Here is a 22386-nt window from a genome sequence, read left to right as displayed (position 1 = left end):
ACCCTGGTGTCTGGGTTGTGCGCGCGCCATGCATCCTTGAGGTCCCACTGTGTCGCCCATCTCGTGAACGCCTTCGCAGCCCCTAAAGATGTAGCATCTGGCCTGGGCGGGGTCGAGCGGTCCAGTACAGGGTCTAGCACTGTGTTGTAATCACCTCCCAGTACCCAGGGGACTCCGTGCCAGGGCGCCAATTTTTCCGATAGGTGTGTCAGGAAGCTTCCCTGGTCTGTGTTCGGAGAGTAAACGGACGCCAGGACTACTGGCTGCCCGTCCATCCGGCCCTTCACCAGTACATACCTCCCCCCCCTGGTCCGTGAGCACTTCAGACATTGTGAAGGGGGTGCCCGGCCTAACCCACAGTAGTGCCCCACGGGCAAACGAGGAGTATTCTGTGGCATACAATTGACCCCTCCACCTGCGCCGCAGTGCAGCCACTTCCGCCCCACATAGGTGTGTCTCCTGCAGGAGTGCGATCTGTACTTGCTGCCTTTTCAGGTAGGAATATATCTGGTATCTGCGCGCGGGTGTGTGCATTCCCCTGATATTCCAGGTGCATATCTTAATCGAAGTCATATTAGCGGTGCGTACTCCTCCCCTTCCCTCGTACAAACAGCCGCTCCACCAGGGGCTCTCCCATCGCCATCCTCAGCATGCCCATCTCCACCCCCCGTAGTACACTTAGCATTGTTCAGGTAGACATTAGGTAGGGAAAAAACAATAAACAACATTAACCAACTGTGGGCGAGACCCACTGAAATACCAAAGGGGCAGTGGCGAAACGGGCCACCGTCCATAATCTCAATTGAGAGGGACAACAGTTCCAGTCTAAGGGGCAGTCCGCATAAGCACGGTTGAGGCTAAGAGGAAGTTAAGTCAGTTAAAGGAATTCCACTTCCATCCCCGAGCCTCAGGGTGCAGGCCGTTTGCTGGCCACCGGCTGTGGACTGGCACACGACGTAGCTCTGGTCCCATGGGGCCCCGCTTGTGTGGACCCCGGACATTTGGGGGGAAGGGTCGCGGTTCTGCGCGAGCTCTCGGCCCCAGTCAGGGAGGGCACCCCTCCCCCTCCAGGCCGCATCTGCAGATGGCCAAGGATGAGCACGGGTCAAGGGGCAACCCCACCATCACCAATCCCTTCAGCCACCAACGCCACTTAGGCAGTACTCACTGTTTCTGTGGTCCGCTGTCCATTCGGCAGGCAGGGGGGGGGAGAGGAGCGCACTCCCGGTTGCATCTGGCGCTGGCTGCGCCTCAGCGTCCCGTCGGCCATTGCCGCATCCCCCCCCGCCTGGACGGTCATTTTCCAGACTGCTTCTGTGGGGCTAGTGGATCAGGTCTGAGGTTTGCGGCGTGACCACCGGCAATTCCACAGAGATCTGTGAGTTCGGGATCCCGTAGATGGCTTCGTCGTCGTCGCTGGGCGCTGTCTGCTGTCCGTCCTCGGGGTGTGATTCCTGGGAGGGTGGGTTGCTGAGCTGGGAAACTTTCCGCATCGCATCGCGTTGTTCCTGGAGCATCTGATCCAACGGGGGAGAGTGTCGCGACCCTTCCTCTGCCCGCTGGGACTGTTGAGTTCCGTGCCTCCGGCGGTGCCGTGGGCCGCGCCGCCTGGGCCTTGTCTCGCCCCCACGATGGTGCTTGGGTGCCGCGTCTGTGCCTCCGTCCAGCCACTCGCTGACCTCCCCGGGGGTCCCGAAGAAGTACGTGTTGTCCCCCGCCACCACTCTCAGCTTTGCGGGGAAGAGCAGGGAGTATTTGAGGCCTGCAGTGCGCAACCTCCTCTTAACTTCCAGGAAGTCGTGTCTCTGGCGTTGTACCTGGATGGTGTAGTCGGGGAAAAACATGATCGCCGCATTGTCTATGCGGATTTCACCCATCCGCCTCGTTTCCCGCAGCACTGTGTCACGGTCCCTGTAGTTCAGTATCCTGAAGAGTAGTGGCCTTGGGTTGGCGCCGGTCGCGTAGGGCCTGGTCGGCACTCGGTGCGCGCGTTCTACGACAAAGTGGGGCGAGAGCGTGCCTTCAGGCAACAGGGTCCGCAGCCAGTCTTCCACATGTTGTGCGGGGTGGTTCCCTTCCCATTTTTCCGGGACACCCACGAGCCTGATGTTGTTGCGTCTCGCCCTCCCTTCCGCATCTTCGGCCCTGTCTTCCAGGAACTCTACTCTGTTCAGGAGGTCCTGCACGTGCCTGTCCGTTTGGGTGACTTTGGGCTCGATCTCCTTCATCGCGCCTTCCAGGACCTTGGTCCGGTCGGACAGCTTCCTGTGGTCGTCCCTCAGGAGGGTCAGGTCCACGGCCACGCCGTCTATCTTGGACTCTAGGGAGGTCCTGGTCTGCTGGAGCGATTGTTACATTCGCTCGACGGCCGCCAGCACGCTGTCTAGTCTCGTGGCCAATTGTTCGGCAGCCATTTTGTCGAGCTGCTTGTTTGTTTTCCCTTTCTGCGGGGCCCCACCAGTCCTGGTGCGGGTCCGCACCCCTCCTGACATGTGCGGGGGTGCACGTCCAGCAGAGTCGTTGTCTCCGCCGCTCTGGTGGCCCCTCTGGGATCACCCCCGGCCTGGGTTGGGGGTTCGTTGGTCCGAGGTTCCCCTCTCGACAGCGTCTTCGCAGGGGGGGGTGGGGGGTCCGGTGGGTCTCCGCCCCTCCGTGGCCCAGCTCCGCCACGCAGCCCCTAGTGTAGCGGGTGTCCCAAGGGTCCGGGTGTCTCGTGTGAGGTCGGTCACTCCCTCCTGGCCTTCTTTCCTCCCTGCACGCGTGCCTGTGCGGAGGGGGGGGGGGGAGTCCGCAAATGTCTCTTCAGGTGTCTTCACTGCGGGGATGTCAGCTGTGCCACCATCCATTGATCGCAGGCCTGACCGGTGGCATCGGCCCGTGGTGGCGAGATGTGGGTGGCCTCTCCGCCCCAGTCCCTCCGCATCTGCACCCGTGTCCGTGACTCCCCGGGTGGCGCCCGGTGCTGTGCGGCGCCCCAGGGGTCGCCCGACTCTCCCCCTCCTCACCGGATCGGTTCGCGCTCCTCGGTCGTCTCAGGCACGCCGGTGGCAGTGTTACCGGACTTGCGGCGTGGGTGCTGGGCCCTCGTCGTCTTCTGGTCTGGGCAGTGGCGACAGGGCTGTGCCCCCGCCGAGCCCCTGGCGGTCGCCCTCTGAGCGGTAGCAGGTTGCTGGCGGCCCTCGGGGAGTGTGGGCCGGGCGCGGTGGCGAGTTGTGGGCGGCCTCTCCGCCCCAGTCCCTCCGTGCTTGCCTGTGAGTCCGTGACTCCCCGGGTAGCGCCTGGTGTTGTGCGGCGCCCCGGGGGCCGCCCGACTCTCCCCCTCCTCACCGGGTCAGGTCGCGCTCCTAGGTTGCTTCAGGCTCGCCGGTAGCAGCCGCACAGGGCTGCAGCGTGGACGCTGGGCTGTCGTGGTCCGCTGGTCGGGGCAGTGGTAGCGAGGCTGGCCTCCGCCGAACCCCCGGTGGTCGTTCCTAGTGTGGCGGCAGTCCGCTGGCGGCCCTCGAGGAGTGTGGGCCGGGGCCTTTACGCTGGGCCTAAGCCCCGGTCTCTCGTGACTGCACTGCCGGCCGGGAGGGTCGTAGGACAGGCCGGGGTCCGGCCCGACGGAGCCTCGGGTCAAAAGTCGGCCAGGCTGTGAGATGACCTCCGCGGGTGTCCGCCTGCAATTTCTGGCGGCCTCGATGTAATTTGGCGGATAATTGGCTCGGGGAAGGGGAGCTTTTCACGGAGCTCTACCCGAGCACGTCCTCCGCCATTGCGTGCTTAGCCACGCCCCCATAATACCTACCAATTACGGCGCTACTTAGATTAAAAAAATATATAAGCAGTTCTCCCTAAACTGTAGTAAAAATATATAGAAAATTATAAATCTATTTCTCCACCTATTAATACTTTAACACAGTGGTAATAGGTAGAATACAACAATAAAACCTACCATTTACCTGTATCTAAAACTGTTAGACTTGACAGCCTTAGGGTAGTCTTCCAACCCAAACTATTGCCTTCCTCCTCCACTTCTCCGACCTCGCTTTTGCTGGTATTAGAATTCTACACACGTTGCCACTGATAACCAGTGCTAAAGTGCCTGTGCTCTCTCCCCATAACATGGTATTGGCTCATACCCAATTGGCATGTTTAGTTTACACATAAGCCCCATGTAAATTGCACTACATGTGCCCAGGGCCTGTATATTTAATGCTACTGGGGGACCTGCAGCACTGCTTGTGCCACCCAATTAAGTAGCCCTCAAACCATATCTTAGGCCTCCCACTGCAGAGCTTGTGCGTGCAGTTTACACTGCCATTTCGACCTGTCAACAGAAACTATTTGCCACACCCAAAACTTCCCTTTTTCTACATATCCTTCACGCCCAAGGTAAGCCCAGGCACCCCAGAGGACAGGGTGTAATGTATTTAAAAGGCAGGACATGTTAAGTTTTACATGACCTGGTAGTGAAAAGCTGATCACTTGTTTTTCACTATTGCAAGGCCAATATCTCCCACAGGATAACATTGGGATTATTTTATTACCCTTGATGAGTGTATTGTTTCAAATGAGAAGATAAAATCAATTTGTGTTTGGTATCTCAAAAATCCTAACTTAAAATTCTAATTTAGTGTGAAGTCTGATTTTAAATTACAGTTCCGACAATGTCACTTTTTAGAAAGTTTGTATTTTCTTGCTTTAGCCAGTTGGTGCCTGTAGCTTGCCTAATCATATGACTGGGTGTGTTTGGCAGTTGGGTTTTGTGCATTACTCCTAGGCAGCCACACACAATGGGAGCTTAGGTGTGTCTCAGTAGGTAATCTCTGGCAGGATGGGAGGGAGGAGCGGGGCGCAGCCTCACTTACACCATGAATAGACTGTGTCCTGTTCACACATAAGGGCTGCATACCCCCTTGTAGTGAGTCTAGAGGCTGAGTCTGTGCACTTCAAAGACATGTCTTTGAAGTCTCCCCCACTTCAAAGGCACCACTGGGTATAAGTACTGGACCTCAGGCACCACCACAAATCTGGACCTGCAGATACTCTGCCAGGAAGAAGGACTGCTGAGCTTCTGAAGTACAGCCACTCTGCTGGACTGCAATCTGTTGGACTCCTGCTTTCTTGTGCTGATCTGCTGCCTGCAGCCTTCTTGCTTAAGTGAGGAATGGACCTGCGTTTCTTAACCCCAGAGTGACTCCAAGAGCTAGCTGGCTGGTCTCCTGATCTGAAGCCTCGGAACATAATAGGCTTCCAACCCCTGCATCTGGCCTCTGCCATCTGTGAGTCTATGCTGCCAAGTTGGGCCACCCCAGTCCTAGACCCTTGGAAGTGGGCCTAAGGTGCTTGCCAGAGGAACTGACACCTCTTTTCTGCTAAGTGACCCATCCTGAGCAGAACCCCTAACAGAACTGACACATTGACGCTACTGCGTGGATTGGACCTTTGGCAAAAGACTCGCATCTCTGCTGCCTCTTGCATCTAGGGACCGACACATCACCTTCGGTATGTCCCCCCGCCCCCTCTCTTTGCATTACAAGCCCTGTCGACAAGACCCTCGATGTCAATGCAACAGGACAGTACACAGCAGCCGCGCTGCATCTCCAAACCGTTGTATCGCCTCTGCGCTGCAACCCATCTTCGACGCAGATGTACACAATGCTCTGCACCCAGGATTAAGGTATGTTGTTCAGCGGGCCTAACTACTTCATCGCATTTGGCCCAGACTTATGACTGTCCCTGTCCGTCACAACCAGATTTCCCCTATAGCGCTTTGTGCATTTAAGTGCTATTTTTCACTATAAGCTTTAAAAATCATTGTCTCCTTTTCTAATAATTGGATTTTGTCATTTTGGTCCTGTTTATTCATTAAAATCAGAGCTATTGTTAGGTCTCGGCTCGAAGACGTTGCACATGCGCTGTCCCGAGCAGGGACATGCTGTACCTACATCATGGGCTTTCATCCCACCCACGGCTTTACATTGGTTCTTTCATGTGTCTTTCTAAATTCCTTTCTTTTCATTGGTGAAACATTGCTATTTGTCCCGCCTTTGGGTGTGTTGTTCACTTGCATGGCTACTGCCTGTTACATGTCCCTCTACTCTTTTGTTTATTTATTGTTTGGTCGCCGCTCTCTTTTTTCTTTAAATTAGTCCGCACTGTCTGTTCACTCGATCCTGTATGCATTCATAAAGGGAGTTCAACCGTTGCGTACGTACTGATTGCATTTGAAATTTTGTTTTGGTTTGGCATTTTGTTTGGATTCGCCATCATTTAATTTGTTACAGTAGGCATGGTTTTTGTAGGCATGGGAAGAGCCTTTCTCCTTTAAATTTTCATTACAGCTCTTTTCTGCATGGACCGCATTAGGCATTTCAGTCCCTCACCCCTCCTGCCACATTACTTCTCTCTTGTTGTATTCAGATGCAAATTGAGAAGTGCTTTGCTGAGAGAGCTATGCTCACTCCTTTGTCTCGGTAATTATTTAGTGATCACTTGCAGTGACAGAAAGAGACTGGGGTTCCAGGAGAGAAAGGAGAGGCGCCTTGTGATCTATTTAACCTGATAACTTGATGAACATCGGGAATGGTGAATATGTTAGCCTTAAGATTGTAGCGAAAGGCCACCGCTCCCCCCCCTTCTCTTCTCCACCTCATCTATCAAGGCCATTCTACTTGTTGTAACTCCCTCTCCCTGGTTTATCAGTTCTCCACCTTCCTGTTAGTCCTCTTTCCTCCCCCCTACACCATCCTCCCCATGTCTATTCTGGGCACCCCCTTTAGATCGGGATTTTCTGAACACAGAGGGAGGCAAGTTTTCTTGTGTTCCAGAATTAGCACCGAAGAGCAGAAATCAACATAGTCAACACAGGCAATACTGTGTAAAAGGGCTGCATTTAATACCCCTTAGTAGGTCTTGGTTTGTCACTGAGTAGCCCTAGGTGGTCGTGCATTTTGGGACAGGTAACTTGCAATTCTAAGATTGTAATGCTGTCTCTATTTAATATCCTAAAGTAATAACGGTGTACAGTTTTGTCTGTACAACGTGGTAGGGTAGCCTGATGAGTTACTTAGCAGGTTGCAAGTTAGACTTGTTAAAGCCTACTCGACGTCCCCTCCTTCTGAATTCAAAACGCTAGGCACTGTTAAAGTCGATAATCGTTACAGCTCTTACAAAACTAAAATGCTACACTAACTTGATAGTTAGAGGTGGGAGTTGACTGAACACTGTCTAGAATCCATCATCTCTTTCGAGATGTTTTGCAACCGTGCCAGTGCACGTAGAAATTCAACTGGGTCTAAAGGCCACATGGTGGGCTTCATTTCATTCAGCACGGATACTATTTGCCCGTTCTTCTGGGCCTTTCATGCAGTCCCAAGTGTATGTGGTTTAAATTGTATGATGTGCCCTCTGGCCCTTTTTATTAATCAAAGGTCTCCTGCATCTTTCCATTCCACGCTTTACATGTTCTAGTCTTGGTACTGGTCTTGGATATGGAAACAATTGACCACTGGCAAACATCTAATTAAGAATCTCAAAATCATTGCTGTTTCCATAATTTTTTACTAAGGGTGTTATGTTTTGACCCTGTGTTAGTGCCAGTATGCCCTTTAAACTTGGTGCTAATTTATACTTCATGCTAGTCCAATAAGGTTTGCAGCTGCGTGTGCCTCTAATTTCCGGTCCACTAGAAAGTATGCAACATTTTCAGCTAGTGAAAGGTGTGCAGTTACTCTTTGCACAGGGTGTGATGCTGTGCAGTACCACATTTTGCATTTGTAACTTGATCCAGTTTAGCCATGGGCACAGTTGTGCAGAGGGTGTATTATATGTAATCATGCATCTAACGCTACTGCTGCTGAAACTCACAGTACGTTGTCTTGCAGTATTTGGGCTGATGTCACAAAGTTCTGTGAATGTCTGAAAAAGTGTTTTCGAAATGCCACTTGTTGTTTAACACACCATCGTCTTTCTATGGTGTATGAATTCATACTGGTTAGATCAATTTACAGGTTCTTTCTATAAGCAGGACCACTGGAATTATGCGATTGTATGTCTGCTGCGATTTTCCCATAACTATAGATTTGCCGATGATCCCCAAGAATCCTGAGCGAAAAACGAGTAGACGGTTTCTAATTCTGGGGCTCACGATAGTGAAGATAAGAATTGTGATAGACTTGCTGATACCGCAAGGGCCGCAGGTGGATAGATGACGAAAAGAATTAAAAGAATGGGCGATGGCGGAGGAGGAGCATATGTGGAAATTAAGGCCTGATGATAAAGTCCCGGAGGTGTTGTTGGTGTGGGGGGCAATGGTGAATGACATAAAAGAGCAGGACCTGATTGGGGAAGGTGGATCGCAGGACAGGGAACACTGTACTGGCTCTGACAACTTAAACCAAACATCAGGAAGAGGGGACACCTAAAGAAACATACTGACAGACATTTAACTTTGATCTAGTAGGAACCGGTAAGGGGCGGGAGGTGGGGAGTTAATTTGGGGTATTAAAAGGGCAGTCAATATTCTGAAAAGGCAAATGGAAAATCCACTAGGGATCCATGTAACAGAAATATCTTGTTTTTGATATGAATAATTGAATCTACAGTATACATGAGTTGTGCAATTCTGTATTGGAATATTGTCGCTGTTCCTTTCTATTTCTGAAAATAATAAAGATTTTTTTTTTAAACAATAGATTTGCCGGATTTGCCACAGACTCCATCACCTACTACATAATCTGCAGATTGAACACTAAAAGAGATGTGTTTCTAAATCAAACAGTTCAGAAGTTACCAATAATGCAGTGGCATGTGTTACAGTGCAGTAAAAGGCCTTTTGCAAAGGTTGACTGGTTACCACTGGTAACCTTTCTATTGCTTATTGCTATATTTGGGTATTAAACTGGTACAAATAAGGTGCATCCACTGCCCAATGGAACACTATTAAAAGATGTGCTGCGTTATTCGCCTTTTCTTGCTGCATAATTTACTCAACCCTAGGCATAATTTGGCCTTTCCCACCACATAATTCCATTGGCCCTGGCTACAAGGGGTTCATTATATGGAAAAGAAATTTGCGAGGCAGACAGGTGCAAGACCACTCGCATGTTCTTAGTAAGGCTCCCAATTTGGACCACACATTCCTTGTCTTGGTCGTAATTCATAACCTTTGGGACTTGGGGGTTATTGCTTTGACATGTTGCCATGCACCTTTAAGGATTGGACTTTTAAGAACCTTACTGAATCGTAAACTATCATCCCAATTTTAGATTACTGTGGTTGATTGCTGTTGGTTTAATAACGGTTCCTATTTCTACAGTGCAATGCACAGGAAAATGTAATGTTTGTTGGAGCTCCAATGCAGCCTATGCCATTGACAACACCAATAGCTCGGAGAGCCACCAATGCCAAGACCTATTAGCTTTGCCAATGCTTGTCTAACCTGGTGGGCAATCGTTCTTAGTGGTGTTTTCACTGTTTTACTGTTTGATGTGTTGCTCAAATACTCTACACACTGCCCCTAAGTTAAGCCTGGCTGTTCTGTGCCAAGCTACCCAAGGGTGAGCACAAGTTAATTTAGGGTTTGCTACCTCTTACCCTGACTAGGATTGTGGTTGCTGCTTGACCAGGGCTAAGACCCCAGGCAATCGGTAACCCAATTACTAACAAAGACCCTAACCCGGAACGCAGTCAAACGCAGAATGTAGCCAAACTGTGCTGATAACTACATGGCTGCGTTTTTTACGTTTGGTAAACATGCCCATTAGCCAATCATATACTGCCTTATCATGCGCATGTACCACGGTATACAAACTTCCACAGTATACCGCGTCAAAATACATAACTGAGTTTTTTAATGATAATTTAACCTAATGATGTATTTGCCTGCCACATTACATCTACATCCATACCCAAACTTTCAAACTATGATTGTTTCAATTACCACACGCCACTCTACACCACTCTATGCCACTGGACTCAACACCACTCTAATTTACGCTGTTACACTCTACACCACTCCACATCACTTCACTGTACACCTTTCCACCCTATGCTAATCCACAGTACGCCAGTCCACTGTTCCCCACTCCCCTCTACACCACTACATTGTATGTTATTGCACGCTATGCCAATCCATTTTATGACACTTTCACTCTATGCTCCTCCACTCTATGCCGCTCCACTGTACGCTACTCTATTCTGCGACACTACACTCTACGCTTTTCCACTCTAGGCCACTCCAATTTACACCCCTTCAGTGTTCAATAGCGCACAGTGCACAGCACAGTACAGCACTCCATGCCACTCCACTGTACACCACTTCACGAAAATCCACTGTACACTATTAAACTCTACAGCAATCCATTCTACACCACTCCACTTTATGCCAGTTCACCCTACCATATGACACTTTATGGTATTTCACTGTATGACTCTCTTCTCTACGCTATTCCACTCTACGCCACTCCAGTCTACTTCACTACACTGTAAGCTAGTAACACTAACCGTTATTCTTCTCTACACCACTCCACTGTATGCCACTTCACGCTATTCCATTGTATGCCAGTTCACTCTACAACACTCCATTCTACCCCACTCCACTTCACTCTATAGCACTCAACAGTATGCTCTTACACTGTACCCCACTACACTGTAACATGCTCCACACTCCAATCCTCCACTCTATGGTATTCCATCATACAACACTCCATTCTACGCCACTACACTCTATGCCACTCCAGTCTATGCTATTACACTGTATGCCACTACACAGTGCCTCATTCCACTCTACACCACTCTAATGTACATTACTCCACTCCAGTGTACATATTCCACTGCTTACCTCTCTAGTGTACATCATTCCAGTCAATTCTACTGTACGTCACTCCACTCTGCCGTCCACTCTAAAACACTCTGCTGTATGCCACTCCACTTTACGCCACTGCACAGTACACCACTCCACTCTGCGTTATTCCACTGTATTCTGCTCAACTGTATGATACTCCAAAATAAGCCACTCCACAGTACGCCACTACACTGTGCTGCAATCCTCTCTCCACTACTCCACTGTACAACACTCTGCTCTATGCTGTTCCACTCTAGGCTGCTCTACTCTTCGCCACTCCACTCTTCGCTGCTCCACTCCATGGTATACCAATCCAGTGCGCGCAACTTCACTTTTGCGCTACTCCTTTCTATGCTATTCCACTGTACATACCTCCATACTTGTCATTCCACTCTGTGCCACTCTACTCTATTCTACGCCACTGTAATGCATGCCACTACACTGTACGTCACTCCACTGTACTCCTCCCTACTCCACTGTACCCTATAAAACTCTACCACACTACACACTATGCCACTCAACTCTTCCCCACTCCACTGTACACTATTCCACTCCTCTGACACCCACTCCACGACACTATATGCTATTTCATTGTACGCAACTACACTCTATGCCACTCAACTCTACGCTAATCGACTCTATGGCACTTTACTGTACATCACCCCCTCTATGGTATTTTCACTGCATCCCACTCCACTGTACGTTATACCAATCTACGCAACTCCACTCTATTTATGTTTGCTATTATATCAACGCTATTTCACTGCATGGCAGTTTACAATGCACCACTCCACTCTATACAACTCCACTGTACGCTATTCCACGGTATGCCACTCCACTGTAATCTATTCCACTGTACGCCACTACACTTTGACACTGCTCTACGCTATTCCACTGTACTTAACTGTACTCACTCCCACTCCACTGTGTGCTGTTCCACTTTATGCCACCCCACTGTTTACTATTTCACTTTACGCCACTCAACTCTACGCCATGCCCATTGCTCAAAAAATCATATAAATGTTACTAGACCTGAAGGTCTAGTAACTTGAAAAATCTACTCGACCAAACTGTAATTCACTTGATCCGTGAACTGGTTTCAGCACGATTGTCACACAGTTCACTTTACAAAATCCTCTAACTTCAGTCACAGAAAGAAAAGTAAATGTAGGAAGACAAACTGACTTTTGACCTCTGTCTCTGAAAGTGAGCAAATGCAACAAGATAAGATTTGAAGGCACCTTTATTGCTCATTCACTTTGTGTACGTGTTTCGATGAACTGGGTGTTGATGGCCTTCTCGTGACTTTGGCTGGGAAGGGGAGCAGAGAGATGGGTCTGTAGTTCTTGAGGTCCATTGTATTGGCAGAGGGTTTCTTCATCAGGGGGTTAATCTCTGCGTGTTTCCACTTAGGGAAGGTGGAGGACTTGATGGAGCATTTGATGGTGCAGCAGAGTACGGGAGCGATTGAGGTTGAACATGTGGTGAGGGCAGGGATCCGAAGGAGGGTGCAGTTCGGCAGGGTCTGCTGGGGTCTGGAGCCATTGGGTACGTTGGTTGCAGGTGGGGTGGGTGGGACTTGGGTTGTGAAGCTGTCATAGATCTTCTTGATCTTGCGGTGGAAGAAGGAGACGAGGTTGTCGCAGAGGTCTTGGAAGGGGTACTGCTTCACAGATCAAGTGAATTACAGCTTGGGAGGGGTAATGCTTGCTGACTCAATGCTGGGTTTTCGCAAATTCTTTGACCACGGTGAAGAGCTCTTTGCTGTTGTTTGCTGTGGGTTGATGCGTTTCTGTATGGCAGTTTTCTTTGTTGTTCTGATGAGGTGGTGGTGTGCGGTGACAGAGGTTTTGAAGGCTCTCTGGTCTGCCAAGATGTTGCTGCTCCTCCATCTTTTCTCAAGCCATCTGCAGATGCGCCTGGACTCTTGGAGGGCGGGAGAGAGCCAGCTACTTTCTTTGAGGGCGGCTTGCCTGAGGGGAGCCAGTGAATGAATAAAATTTTATTTGTGTTTACTCAAAACCATTAAAATACGACAACAGGCAACAAGAAAACATTGTTATAAAAAGAGTAAAAGAAAGCATAATTAAAATCTAAAGTTCATTAGACCAATTTATGCTCGCCCGTCAATTTTGCCTGGTCTCACTCAGCGGGGCGGGTAAGTCTCGATGGTGTGAGAATTCACAATCGGGGCCAGTGGTTTAGCTATGGGAGGTCATCAATTTCCGGCGTGACTGTTCGATGAATTTGCTGAACGTAGCCATGTCTTTCACTGTTTCCATTGTGAATAGGTGGTATACGGCCTCCTTTTATAGATCTGATCCCGTGTGTGAGTAAAATTGGCTTTAGGTAAAGGTTACACTCAGGGGACAACGCCGGACAACAAAATAAAATGTGTGCGAGGCTCTCGTGTTTATATTTATAAAGCCGACACTCCGAGTGCCTTATCCAGGGTGAGCTCAAAGGGTAGAGTTCTTTGAGGTGAAGTGGATGTAATCTAAGCACTAGAATCCTATTTAACGCTTCTTTCCCCACCGCCTGGGTAAGGTGGAGTTTGGAGTTCTGTGCTGTGTATGGAAGTTTTAAGGACTCGTGAAAGCCTCTTGTTTCCAAAGATTCCGAGGAGCGCGAGCAGAGGCGAACCTGTTTTTTTATTGCGCTTTTAATGGCGGCATACTTAATTAACTCAGGGTCCCAATTCTCCACAGCAAGCTTCAGAGCTTCTTTGGCTGCACAGAGGCTATTTGACCACGGGTTATCTGGTTCCAAAAAAATACTTTTTATAGTAAATTTCAGAGTGTTCTCAGTTGCCGCAAGTGCAAGGAAAACGTATTTACTCATTGAGCCCAGCTCTTCATATTTTTGTTGGGTCAGATTGAATTCGAGCCGCACTAAGTTGTGCGTGCTTAGGCGTTGGCATCCGTGGATGTTGGTGGTGGGGTTTTGCTGAGGGAGGTGGTTAGCTGGTCTTCACGTTTTTTTTCTGTCGGGTCTCGGGTTCAATTCAATTCAATTCAAGGCTTTATTTCAATAAAACATATCATAAAAGCATCACGTTTTATAAAACACATTTACACATAAATAGAAAATATAATTTACACCAAATTTGACAGTTTAAAAATCGTAATTAAACCATGTTCTTTAAAATACAAATTAAACATTCTTTATAAGCCTTTTTGCTCTGATGGACCTGCCCATGATAAAAACTTTGAAAGGCCGCAGACATACAATGTCCGTGTATCTGACATTAAAATGTGAAGTGCCTCATTGGATTGTCTAGTGCCCAGCGTACGACATATAGGTTTAAGCCACCTTTTCCTCGGCTGCACGTATGCCGGGCAGGCAAATAAAATGTGGGCCACAGATTCCATTCTGGTTTGACAAATAGGGCAAAAGGGTGTTGTTTGGGACGGGGGTTTCCAGCGAGCATTTAAAACGCGCACTGGAAGAGCCCTGACCCTAAATCTAAAGTACAATGCCCTATCAGCAGATTTCCAGACAATATCCAGGTAGGGTTCCCAAAATGGCACATCCTTATGCCTTAGAAAATTTTCCGTTAACCTTCGAAGAGTTGAATCGACATTGATTCTAGAGGCGACCCATTTCCAGTAAAGGGTCTTTAGAGTTGCCTTCGGAGGAGAGGATCTACTATCCCAGGCTTCTTTAAGGCCTAACTCGCCCAGTAGAAATGTTAAATTTTTTTGCCATTTTATTTCATGCCAACCCGCCATTGACATTACTTCAGCTGACCCCTTCGCATAATTGGCAAGTTCTGGCACTCGCCACAACCGGGCCCATAAGAGCAATGGCGGGACTTTAGCCAGATCATTAATAAAATGACATCCCAAGTCAAGAATCAGAGGTAACATAGGGGTACTCTGCGGGAGTGACATGAGGTCCCTTAAGAATTTATTTTCAGACCTTGTCAGTTGGTCTATGTTAGAAATACTCCCCAACTCTGCCCCATAGAGGGCAGAACTGACCCCCTTCGCTTTATAAATGTCAATGACGGGAGCAATCGGTCTAATCGAGGAGGAGCGCTGTTCTTTGAGGAGCGCCCCAGTAACCCTCTTATGGCTTAACAACATTTTACAAAGATGTGGGGTCCACTGCATGGTATCGGAGATACAGATACCTAGGTAATCAAATACAGTAACCCTTTCCAGGGATATATGGTTTAGTACGGGAGGTCGCCCACGTTTTTTTGGGGGGTTCAGCACCAAATACTTTGTTTTATCTGTATTTATTACTAGGCCTCGTTGAATACAGAAAGCCTGGAAATTATCTAGGAGGCTTTGGAGGCCCACTGGGGTCTTAGATATTATAAGCGTATCGTCGGCGAATAAGAGGGTGGGGATTCGCTCCCCCGCCAGGGATGGGGCATCTGATGGTTTTTCTAGCAGATGCTTTACCACACCATTTATATATAATGAAAAAAGTGTGGGAGCAAGAACACATCCCTGGCGGACCCCTCTCTCCACAGGAATTCTATTGGTTTTCTGGCCCTCTGAGCCCCACCTCACTTGCGCAAAATTTCCTTCATGAAGCCTCACTAGAATTGACAAAATATTGGAAAGCAACCCCATGTCGGACAACACCTCCCAAAGGCATTTTCTAGGCACGAGGTCAAAGGCAGTCTTTAGATCGATAAACGCCAAATAAAGACTGCCTTTGCCTATAATAACCTCCTTCCAATAAATTAGCAATAATCTGAAGGCCTGCTCTATTGTCCAAGTGCCTGCCCTGAAGCCCGCTTGATAATCAGAGAGAATCTTATTTTATTTAGCTTTAGTCTCCGGTTGACTTCTTGCAACCTTGGAGGGAAAGTAGTGGACATTGAAGGTGTTTTAAATCATACTCTTGTTTGATAATAGGGATTATGACTGGGCTTGAATAATGTGCGCCCAGTATTTGTAAAAGGGCCTTCCTCCTGCTGGCATGATCCAAGATAACTACAAAAGCAGCTTGCACCCCCAATAGGAGTAAGCCAAGCTTTTTGGAGAAGTCTGGGGTTGTGAGAGAATAAGCGATCCCTTTGACTGTAAAAAAAGCATATTCTTCTTGTTAAATACTTGTTGCTTAGTTTTAAACTGATGTCTGGCTTTTAAAGCTAAATGGAACATTGTCTTGCAGGTACAGATAATATTGCATTTAGATGCTTTATCAGCGCCATATCACTTTGTGCGCTTCTCTATTACCTCATTGGTAGATAGATAAAATAAAGTTTCCCTTCAAATGATAGAACTGCTGCTTTATCTTGGGTACCCATTTGAACATTTCTGTGTGCAAAGGTTGGTGCGTTAATAGCTTTGGCTGTCTTAGCTGTTAGAACGTTACCTGCCACTGAGGTAAAGCGATCTAAGTGCCTTCTGACAACTAGAGTACACCAACCAGGTAATAATCTGCATGCAAAATGGGAGGAGTATTTTTCAGATGCAAAGAACTGTAGTTACTTTATGAAAACTGCAATGTAGAGAAATCTTAAAATCCCTGAAGTGTTATGGAAAACAGATCAGAATCTGAAGTCCCGCTTCTCACAGATGAGAAACAAATTTAGCTTCTGCTTGGTTTCTTAAAATTTCCCTTCTTGTCCCCAAGCCTGCACCAATACCTCACCCTATACCCCTTGTTTTAACGTTGCCCCTCATTTTCCAGGTCCTTGCCTGGTCTCACTTAGTTTCACTCTCTATCTGTGTGCAGGAATTCCCATCAGTAGTCTGCGTGAAATCACCCTCCTTTTGAAACTCCGACACCCTAATATAGTGGAGCTGAAGGAAGTCGTTGTGGGAAATCACCTGGAAAGGTAAGCTATGTCCCAGAATCACACTTTGGTCATTTGCAATACTTTTATGTTAAACATGGCTTTTTTTATGTCCTGCTCTGTTCTTTAAAGAGTCTTTCTACACAACATGATAGGTTACCCATTTCCGCTGGTGCTCTTCAGCAAGTGAATCTGCAGCGAGGGCAGATGTTTTCTGATTTTTATCTATTTCAGTATTTTCCTAGTGATGGGTTACTGCGAACAGGACCTTGCCAGCCTGCTGGAAAACATGCAGACGCCCTTTTCGGAGGCTCAGGTATGATAATGCGAATCAGGTTGATGAACACTTTGGTTTAGGTTTATTATTTATATGGTGCCTAATTACAGCACAATAACCTACATTCACATTGCTACAGATAGAGAAAGGTTTACAGAGAAAACCAACAATTTTACAAAAACCTGTCATCATTTTCTACCAGAATCCAGATGTCATAATTAGGCATTGTTCCTACACCTGTGATCAGTGCCCACTTTTTACATATGTTATGTGTAAGCTATCCATATATATGTCGAATTGTGCACAGCATTTGAATCTATAATAGATGAACTCTTCCAAATTATAGATACATTGCCTATGCTTAACCATCTGTTGGCAGAGGCTCATTGTTGAAGCAACTAATTTTTTTATTGTACGTTAAGATGTACCATTTTGACATAAAAGGTGCCTTACATGGAAACTCTGCGTATGGTAAATTAATTCCACTTATGTGGTCTCCTAATGCTCATCCTTGTCAGATTTGTTGCTGAGCAGGTATTGTATTAGTGGTTCAACAGATGCGTAGATGAACCGAGCCCTATGTGGCAAACGATTGGTGTCCTCTAGGAGCTACAGAACAGTGCTTTAAGTTGTGTCCATTGGTGCTGCAGTTAATCATGCATGTCTTGAAGCAGTGTGGGGGAGTCAGTAGCGCATTCAAACTTTCCCGCATCTGGCTTATTATTGTGGTGTACCTCCATGTCCTAGAAGGCCTAGTTTCTGTCTTTCAGCCAGTCATGTATACTCTTTCCAGTGAGTTGAATGGAATCAAAAGGATATAGATGGGCTTTAGTTTCATAGTGGTCTCAGTTTAGTCTCCGTTGAGAAAAATCCCTCATCCAGGACCTCGGTTGTGTAGAGCAGTATTCAATGGTAAATTGACAGGTGCTGCAGGATAGATCAATATATGGCAGACATTCCTTTCAAGGTAAACAAGAGATGCTAACGCCTTTCCTGCTTTGAGAAGAGGTGAATAGGTAGCAGAGTGTACAGCTGCAGGATCCAAGTTTCTCAGGATGACCCATAAACAAGCAGGTTAGATCCATGGTAGCCATGCACAAATTGGCGTACGTATGCAGAGTCTCTTTCATCTCTGCTCCACCAATAACTGAGCGAGTCTGTTAGTTCGTCTTGAAGTCTCGTTTTCCCACAAAGAGTAAAGCCACCAATCTCTCACACTGCCAATACTGTTTTTAGGGAAATCCACTCATTGTTCAACAGTTTGGGCATGCATGTTTTCTGGTTTTTAGGAACATTTAAGTCACTGACTAACAGTAGTTTGATGGCCGTGTACTTGGATCACTGTGTCTTTTCATGACGACTGTCTCCGACTATGGAGCTGATAATGCATTGTGTTAAATTCTCTCAGGTCAAGTGCATCATCTTGCAGCTTTTAAGGGGACTACAGTACCTCCATGAAAACTTCATTGTGCACAGGTAAGGGAGGTTGGGATTCATTTCTGTCCATAGTTTGTAACATCACAGAGATATATTAATACATTGCACTCAGGGGGAGACAGAAACATTATAAATTAGGCTTGGGTAGAGGTAAAGTGAAGATCTCTAACTTCCAGGATGTAAAATGCATGAGTTAGCCAGGGAAGGTACCAATATAAGAACATTTTATGTGGAGGTAGCGGGCAGGCCTCAGAAGACCGTATCATTCAGTCTGTCCTCTGTTTGTCTCTTTGTGCCTCATGCTTTCTCATGCTCGATGTTTAAACTGTTCCTGTGTTTTCACAACCAGAGATCTGAAGGTGTCCAACTTGCTGATGACGGACAAAGGCTGCGTAAAGATCGGTGAGTTCAAAGATCCCTCTGGATTAAATGCCCATGTGGTCATTTCTCTTGCAATTGCACTGTTTGTGTTGTGTGACCATGTGCGAGACTCCAGTTTTGTTGTTATGTGAGTGCATGCTCCGATCTTGGCCTGGTCCCCATATCTCTCAGCTTTCCACTAACCATGTTTGTTGCTGACACTTTGTTTTCTCCCAAGCTTTGATGACATATGCTTTTGGTAGATACAGAGCAATAGGTGGGCTTTTGTGGAGGTGGTTTAGCAAGTGTACTGGCTGCAGAAGCTTAATGGTCACAGCTGTGGTCAGATGCTCTGACAGAAAGCCACGCGACAAACTGGAAGACATACTAAGCCGCTAGACTGTGACCCAACCTCAGAGGCGACTGGCACTGGAGGTTAGGCTCTCCTGCTACACCCGGTGAAGCATGTTAGGAGTTCTCTGCTGGAGAGACCAGTGTGAGGATGTTTCTTCATAGTGGTGGAAAGACGTTTATTGTAAGGTTATTTCAGTGTCCTGCCTGGCCTGGGCCATCCTTCACCTACATGTTCACAATGGGCTGCTCAGTATAATGCCTTAGACCAAAACAATGTGTACTTTCTTCTGACCTCTAAATTGTTCATTGCGGAAGGCTGGGATATTAGGAGTAGCAGGTTTACTATAACCTTTATGCTACTCGTTCACTGCACTTTACAGACCTTTATCACTTATTTGCATTGGATGGTAGACTCCAAGGACCTAGTTCTAAAAATCTGTTTGCACACATGGTAACCAAAGAACGAGAAAGCACTGATTCACTAACTAATTTGCACATGCCCAGAATGTGCAGTGCGCACACTTTGATGTTTGGATCTGCAAGTGGTCATAGAACAAAATGTGGCCTGGCCTAGGGGGTGCAGACAGGGCTGGGACAGTCGCAGATCTCGCATATTGGGAAGGAACGTGGTGTTATTTGCGTCTTCTGCCCTTCCCCATTCTAATATGGTGTAAGGCTTGTGCAGTGCCAAATGTATTTGTCCTCAAAGCTTAGTGATAGAAATGTACTTTGATGCTTTGACATATACAAGCCATTTAGGGCCAATACACATCATTCCGGCCCCCACCTTCCTCATGAAAGAAGTTGTTGAAAGGAGCCGGAGTCTGCCCACCGTAAGTCTCACAGCAATATCTTCGTAACTTATGTAATCAGTGATACTATTGCTGCAAGCACAGCATCTGCACTTTCAGCGTAACCTTGGTCCTCCCTCAGCCCACAGGAAATAGTTGTAAAATGTGACCTGAAAATGAAAAGACATTTTGCTTTTCGCAAATGTGTGGCCATATTTTAACAAATCTGCTTCACTAGCTCAGCCGCAGTCAGTTTGTGTAGTTTTAAATATAGCTTTGGTAGAGTGTTTTTATTGGGTGTGGCTAGAGAAGCTGTTTAAGATCTCAGGTAATCACAAACAAAAAATAATTTGCAGTTTAGTTAAGGGGGCTGTGGCCTTGCCCCTTTGTTGGTCATCGACTTTAACTTTATGGGCATTTGATTGGACAGTAGTTATGGTAGCCCACCTATATAGTTGTTCCATCGCTCGTAACTGACAGAAACTGTGTTAATGGAGACCATTCGTCAAGTAAGGAAACAGCAATGCCTGATGTAACCCAGTGAAAAATATAGTAGGAATACGCATTACATTGTGAACTCTCTGATGTATACCGTATGAGGGCTCTTACATTGTGGCCTCTGACAAATGCAATAGGAAGGGGTTTTTATTTGAGATTTCTGCAAACACCCCAGTAAAAGGCTTTGCATTGTTGAGTACTGAGAGAACTCTGTGCAAAGATCTTTAGTTCAGGAGGGGGAGAATGGTCTGGTTTATTTTTGTACGTTTGTAATTTTAGATTTAATTTGTTTGTAAATTGAAGTACTTTTCGTTTTTTAAAAGTAAAACCACTGTCCGGATATTGATTTATAAAGTATTGTGTGAATTGCAGAGTTCTGAGTTTCTAACCCACATCAGTCCCCTGACAAAGCCTTTGAATGCTCTGCCTCATTTCCCTAAGGGTCCAGTGCTAAAGGGGTGTACCTGGTGCTCAGTGTGGATGCAATAATAAGATGATTCAAGACACCAGAGGTAAAAGGTTCCCTTTGACACAGTTGAAGGCAAGTAAACCAAGATTTCTTAGAGAAAATCTGCTGCTGGGCTTCACGCAGAGCCTACTCCCTCCATTCAAGTGAGAGATGATAGCAGTGGTTGGGGTCTATGCTATCTATTCCTGGTTCATCTCGCACAAGTAAGCATGCTTCACTTCACGTGCGACTACATGCATATTCTTCAGCACATGCTCGGTATGGTGATCCTGCCTCGTGGTCAACCAGCCTCTCATGTCAAGCTTAGTCGCATTTGTGACCTGACGTGAAGGGCATTTTGCTGAAGGTGCCCACTGTATATGTGTATGCTAGGGATCTAGAGTATCATATGTTTTGGGCATTATGGAACAGCTGAAGCCAGGGAAAGCACCTGCTTGAAATGGCGGTGGATGTGTTCACATTAGGCTGGGGCAAAGCCCTGGAGCCAAGTGTGAGTTTCTATGAGGTTTAAGTATCCAAGGATACAGGTTTGAGAATCGTTCCCTAGTGTAACTGGTAATTGGTGAGCGCAGTAAAACCGAGAGTTGTTCATATGATCTGGGGGTAGGAGTATCCGTGATTCGTGCAGGAAGGCTGGTAGATGGGGACGCGTGCCAGTGGTCACTGGCCAGGGTTTTTCTGAAAGTAAGTAAGTGGACAGCCGGTGTTATCAAAGTCCCATCCAATCTTTTGACAACCTCACTACGGAAAGCTGACTATTTAGGCTCACAAGCGGAACTAGAGGACTCCCCTTAAAAAAGATTGCTCCAAGAGCAAGACTTGCCCATTGATAAACAAGTACACGGTGTGTCTTCAGCCATGGTCTCAGCACAATACTAGTGGAGCTGTTTTAGCCCTTGTGGTGGTAAAGCAAAACACCCTAAAAACCTGCCGCACCCTTGCACCTCTCAAATAATTATCACGTTTTACCATCAGAAAACCAGTTGTCCAAGCCATGGACTCCTTCAGTGCCTTATTTTATGGTTGCTAAAGTACCAGTTAGCTAGGTTATAGATAGTACAACATCTTACAGCAGGCATTATACTGTGCCTTACTAGATGCACCCATATTTCTTCGGTTTTGAGGGGTCTTCCTTGGTTTCCTATTAATAAAAGAATCTTGTTAAAAGTCTATGCAGCCTCCGTCATGCCTTGCAACAACAGGGTCCTATGTACTGTTCACTCTGTATCTATGAGCAAAAAGTGGCCTCCACGTTCCAACCAGAGTCAGAGTGTGATGTTTAGTTGTTGTGTTGGTACTGTAATTGGCAGGGCTGCCAGCGGCAATGGTGGTGCAATCTGCAGTGGCCTCCTGACAAGGGCCCTGGCATTTATTTTTACCAATAAAGCACTATCTAGAGTGTACCAGTGTCACCACTAACAGCACACTCACAGACTACCGACAGCTCACTGGCAGCAATGCCAATAGTTTTGGCCATTTACTGAAAGTAATCCTTCATTGATTAGTTGGTTTGTGTGTGTGTGTGGTATTGTATTGTATTGGTTGGTGAGTTTTTGTATGTGGTATTATGGATAGATAAGTGGGTGAATACAAGGATGAGTGGATGGGTAA

The 22386-nt window shown here is 47.1% G+C and overlaps 1 protein-coding gene across 1 annotated transcript in view; it reads left to right on the top strand.

Moving 5' to 3' along the window:
* Positions 1 to 22386, top strand: part of CDK10 (cyclin dependent kinase 10) — a 77139-nt gene that overhangs the window by 34573 nt on the left and 20180 nt on the right. The window contains exons 4-7 of the mRNA XM_086945793.1: positions 16529 to 16631; positions 16824 to 16905; positions 18275 to 18342; positions 18653 to 18705. Of these exons, the coding sequence (XP_086801919.1) occupies positions 16529 to 16631; positions 16824 to 16905; positions 18275 to 18342; positions 18653 to 18705 (306 nt within the window). The remainder of the gene's footprint in view (positions 1 to 16528; positions 16632 to 16823; positions 16906 to 18274; positions 18343 to 18652; positions 18706 to 22386) is intronic.

The sequence above is a fragment of the Lissotriton vulgaris genome, chromosome 12 (genome assembly GCF_964263255.1).
Source record: "Lissotriton vulgaris chromosome 12, aLisVul1.2, whole genome shotgun sequence".
Lineage (NCBI taxonomy): Eukaryota > Metazoa > Chordata > Amphibia > Caudata > Salamandridae > Lissotriton > Lissotriton vulgaris.
Note: the sequence above shows the minus strand (reverse complement) of the source record. Positions and strands in the feature narration are given on the sequence as shown.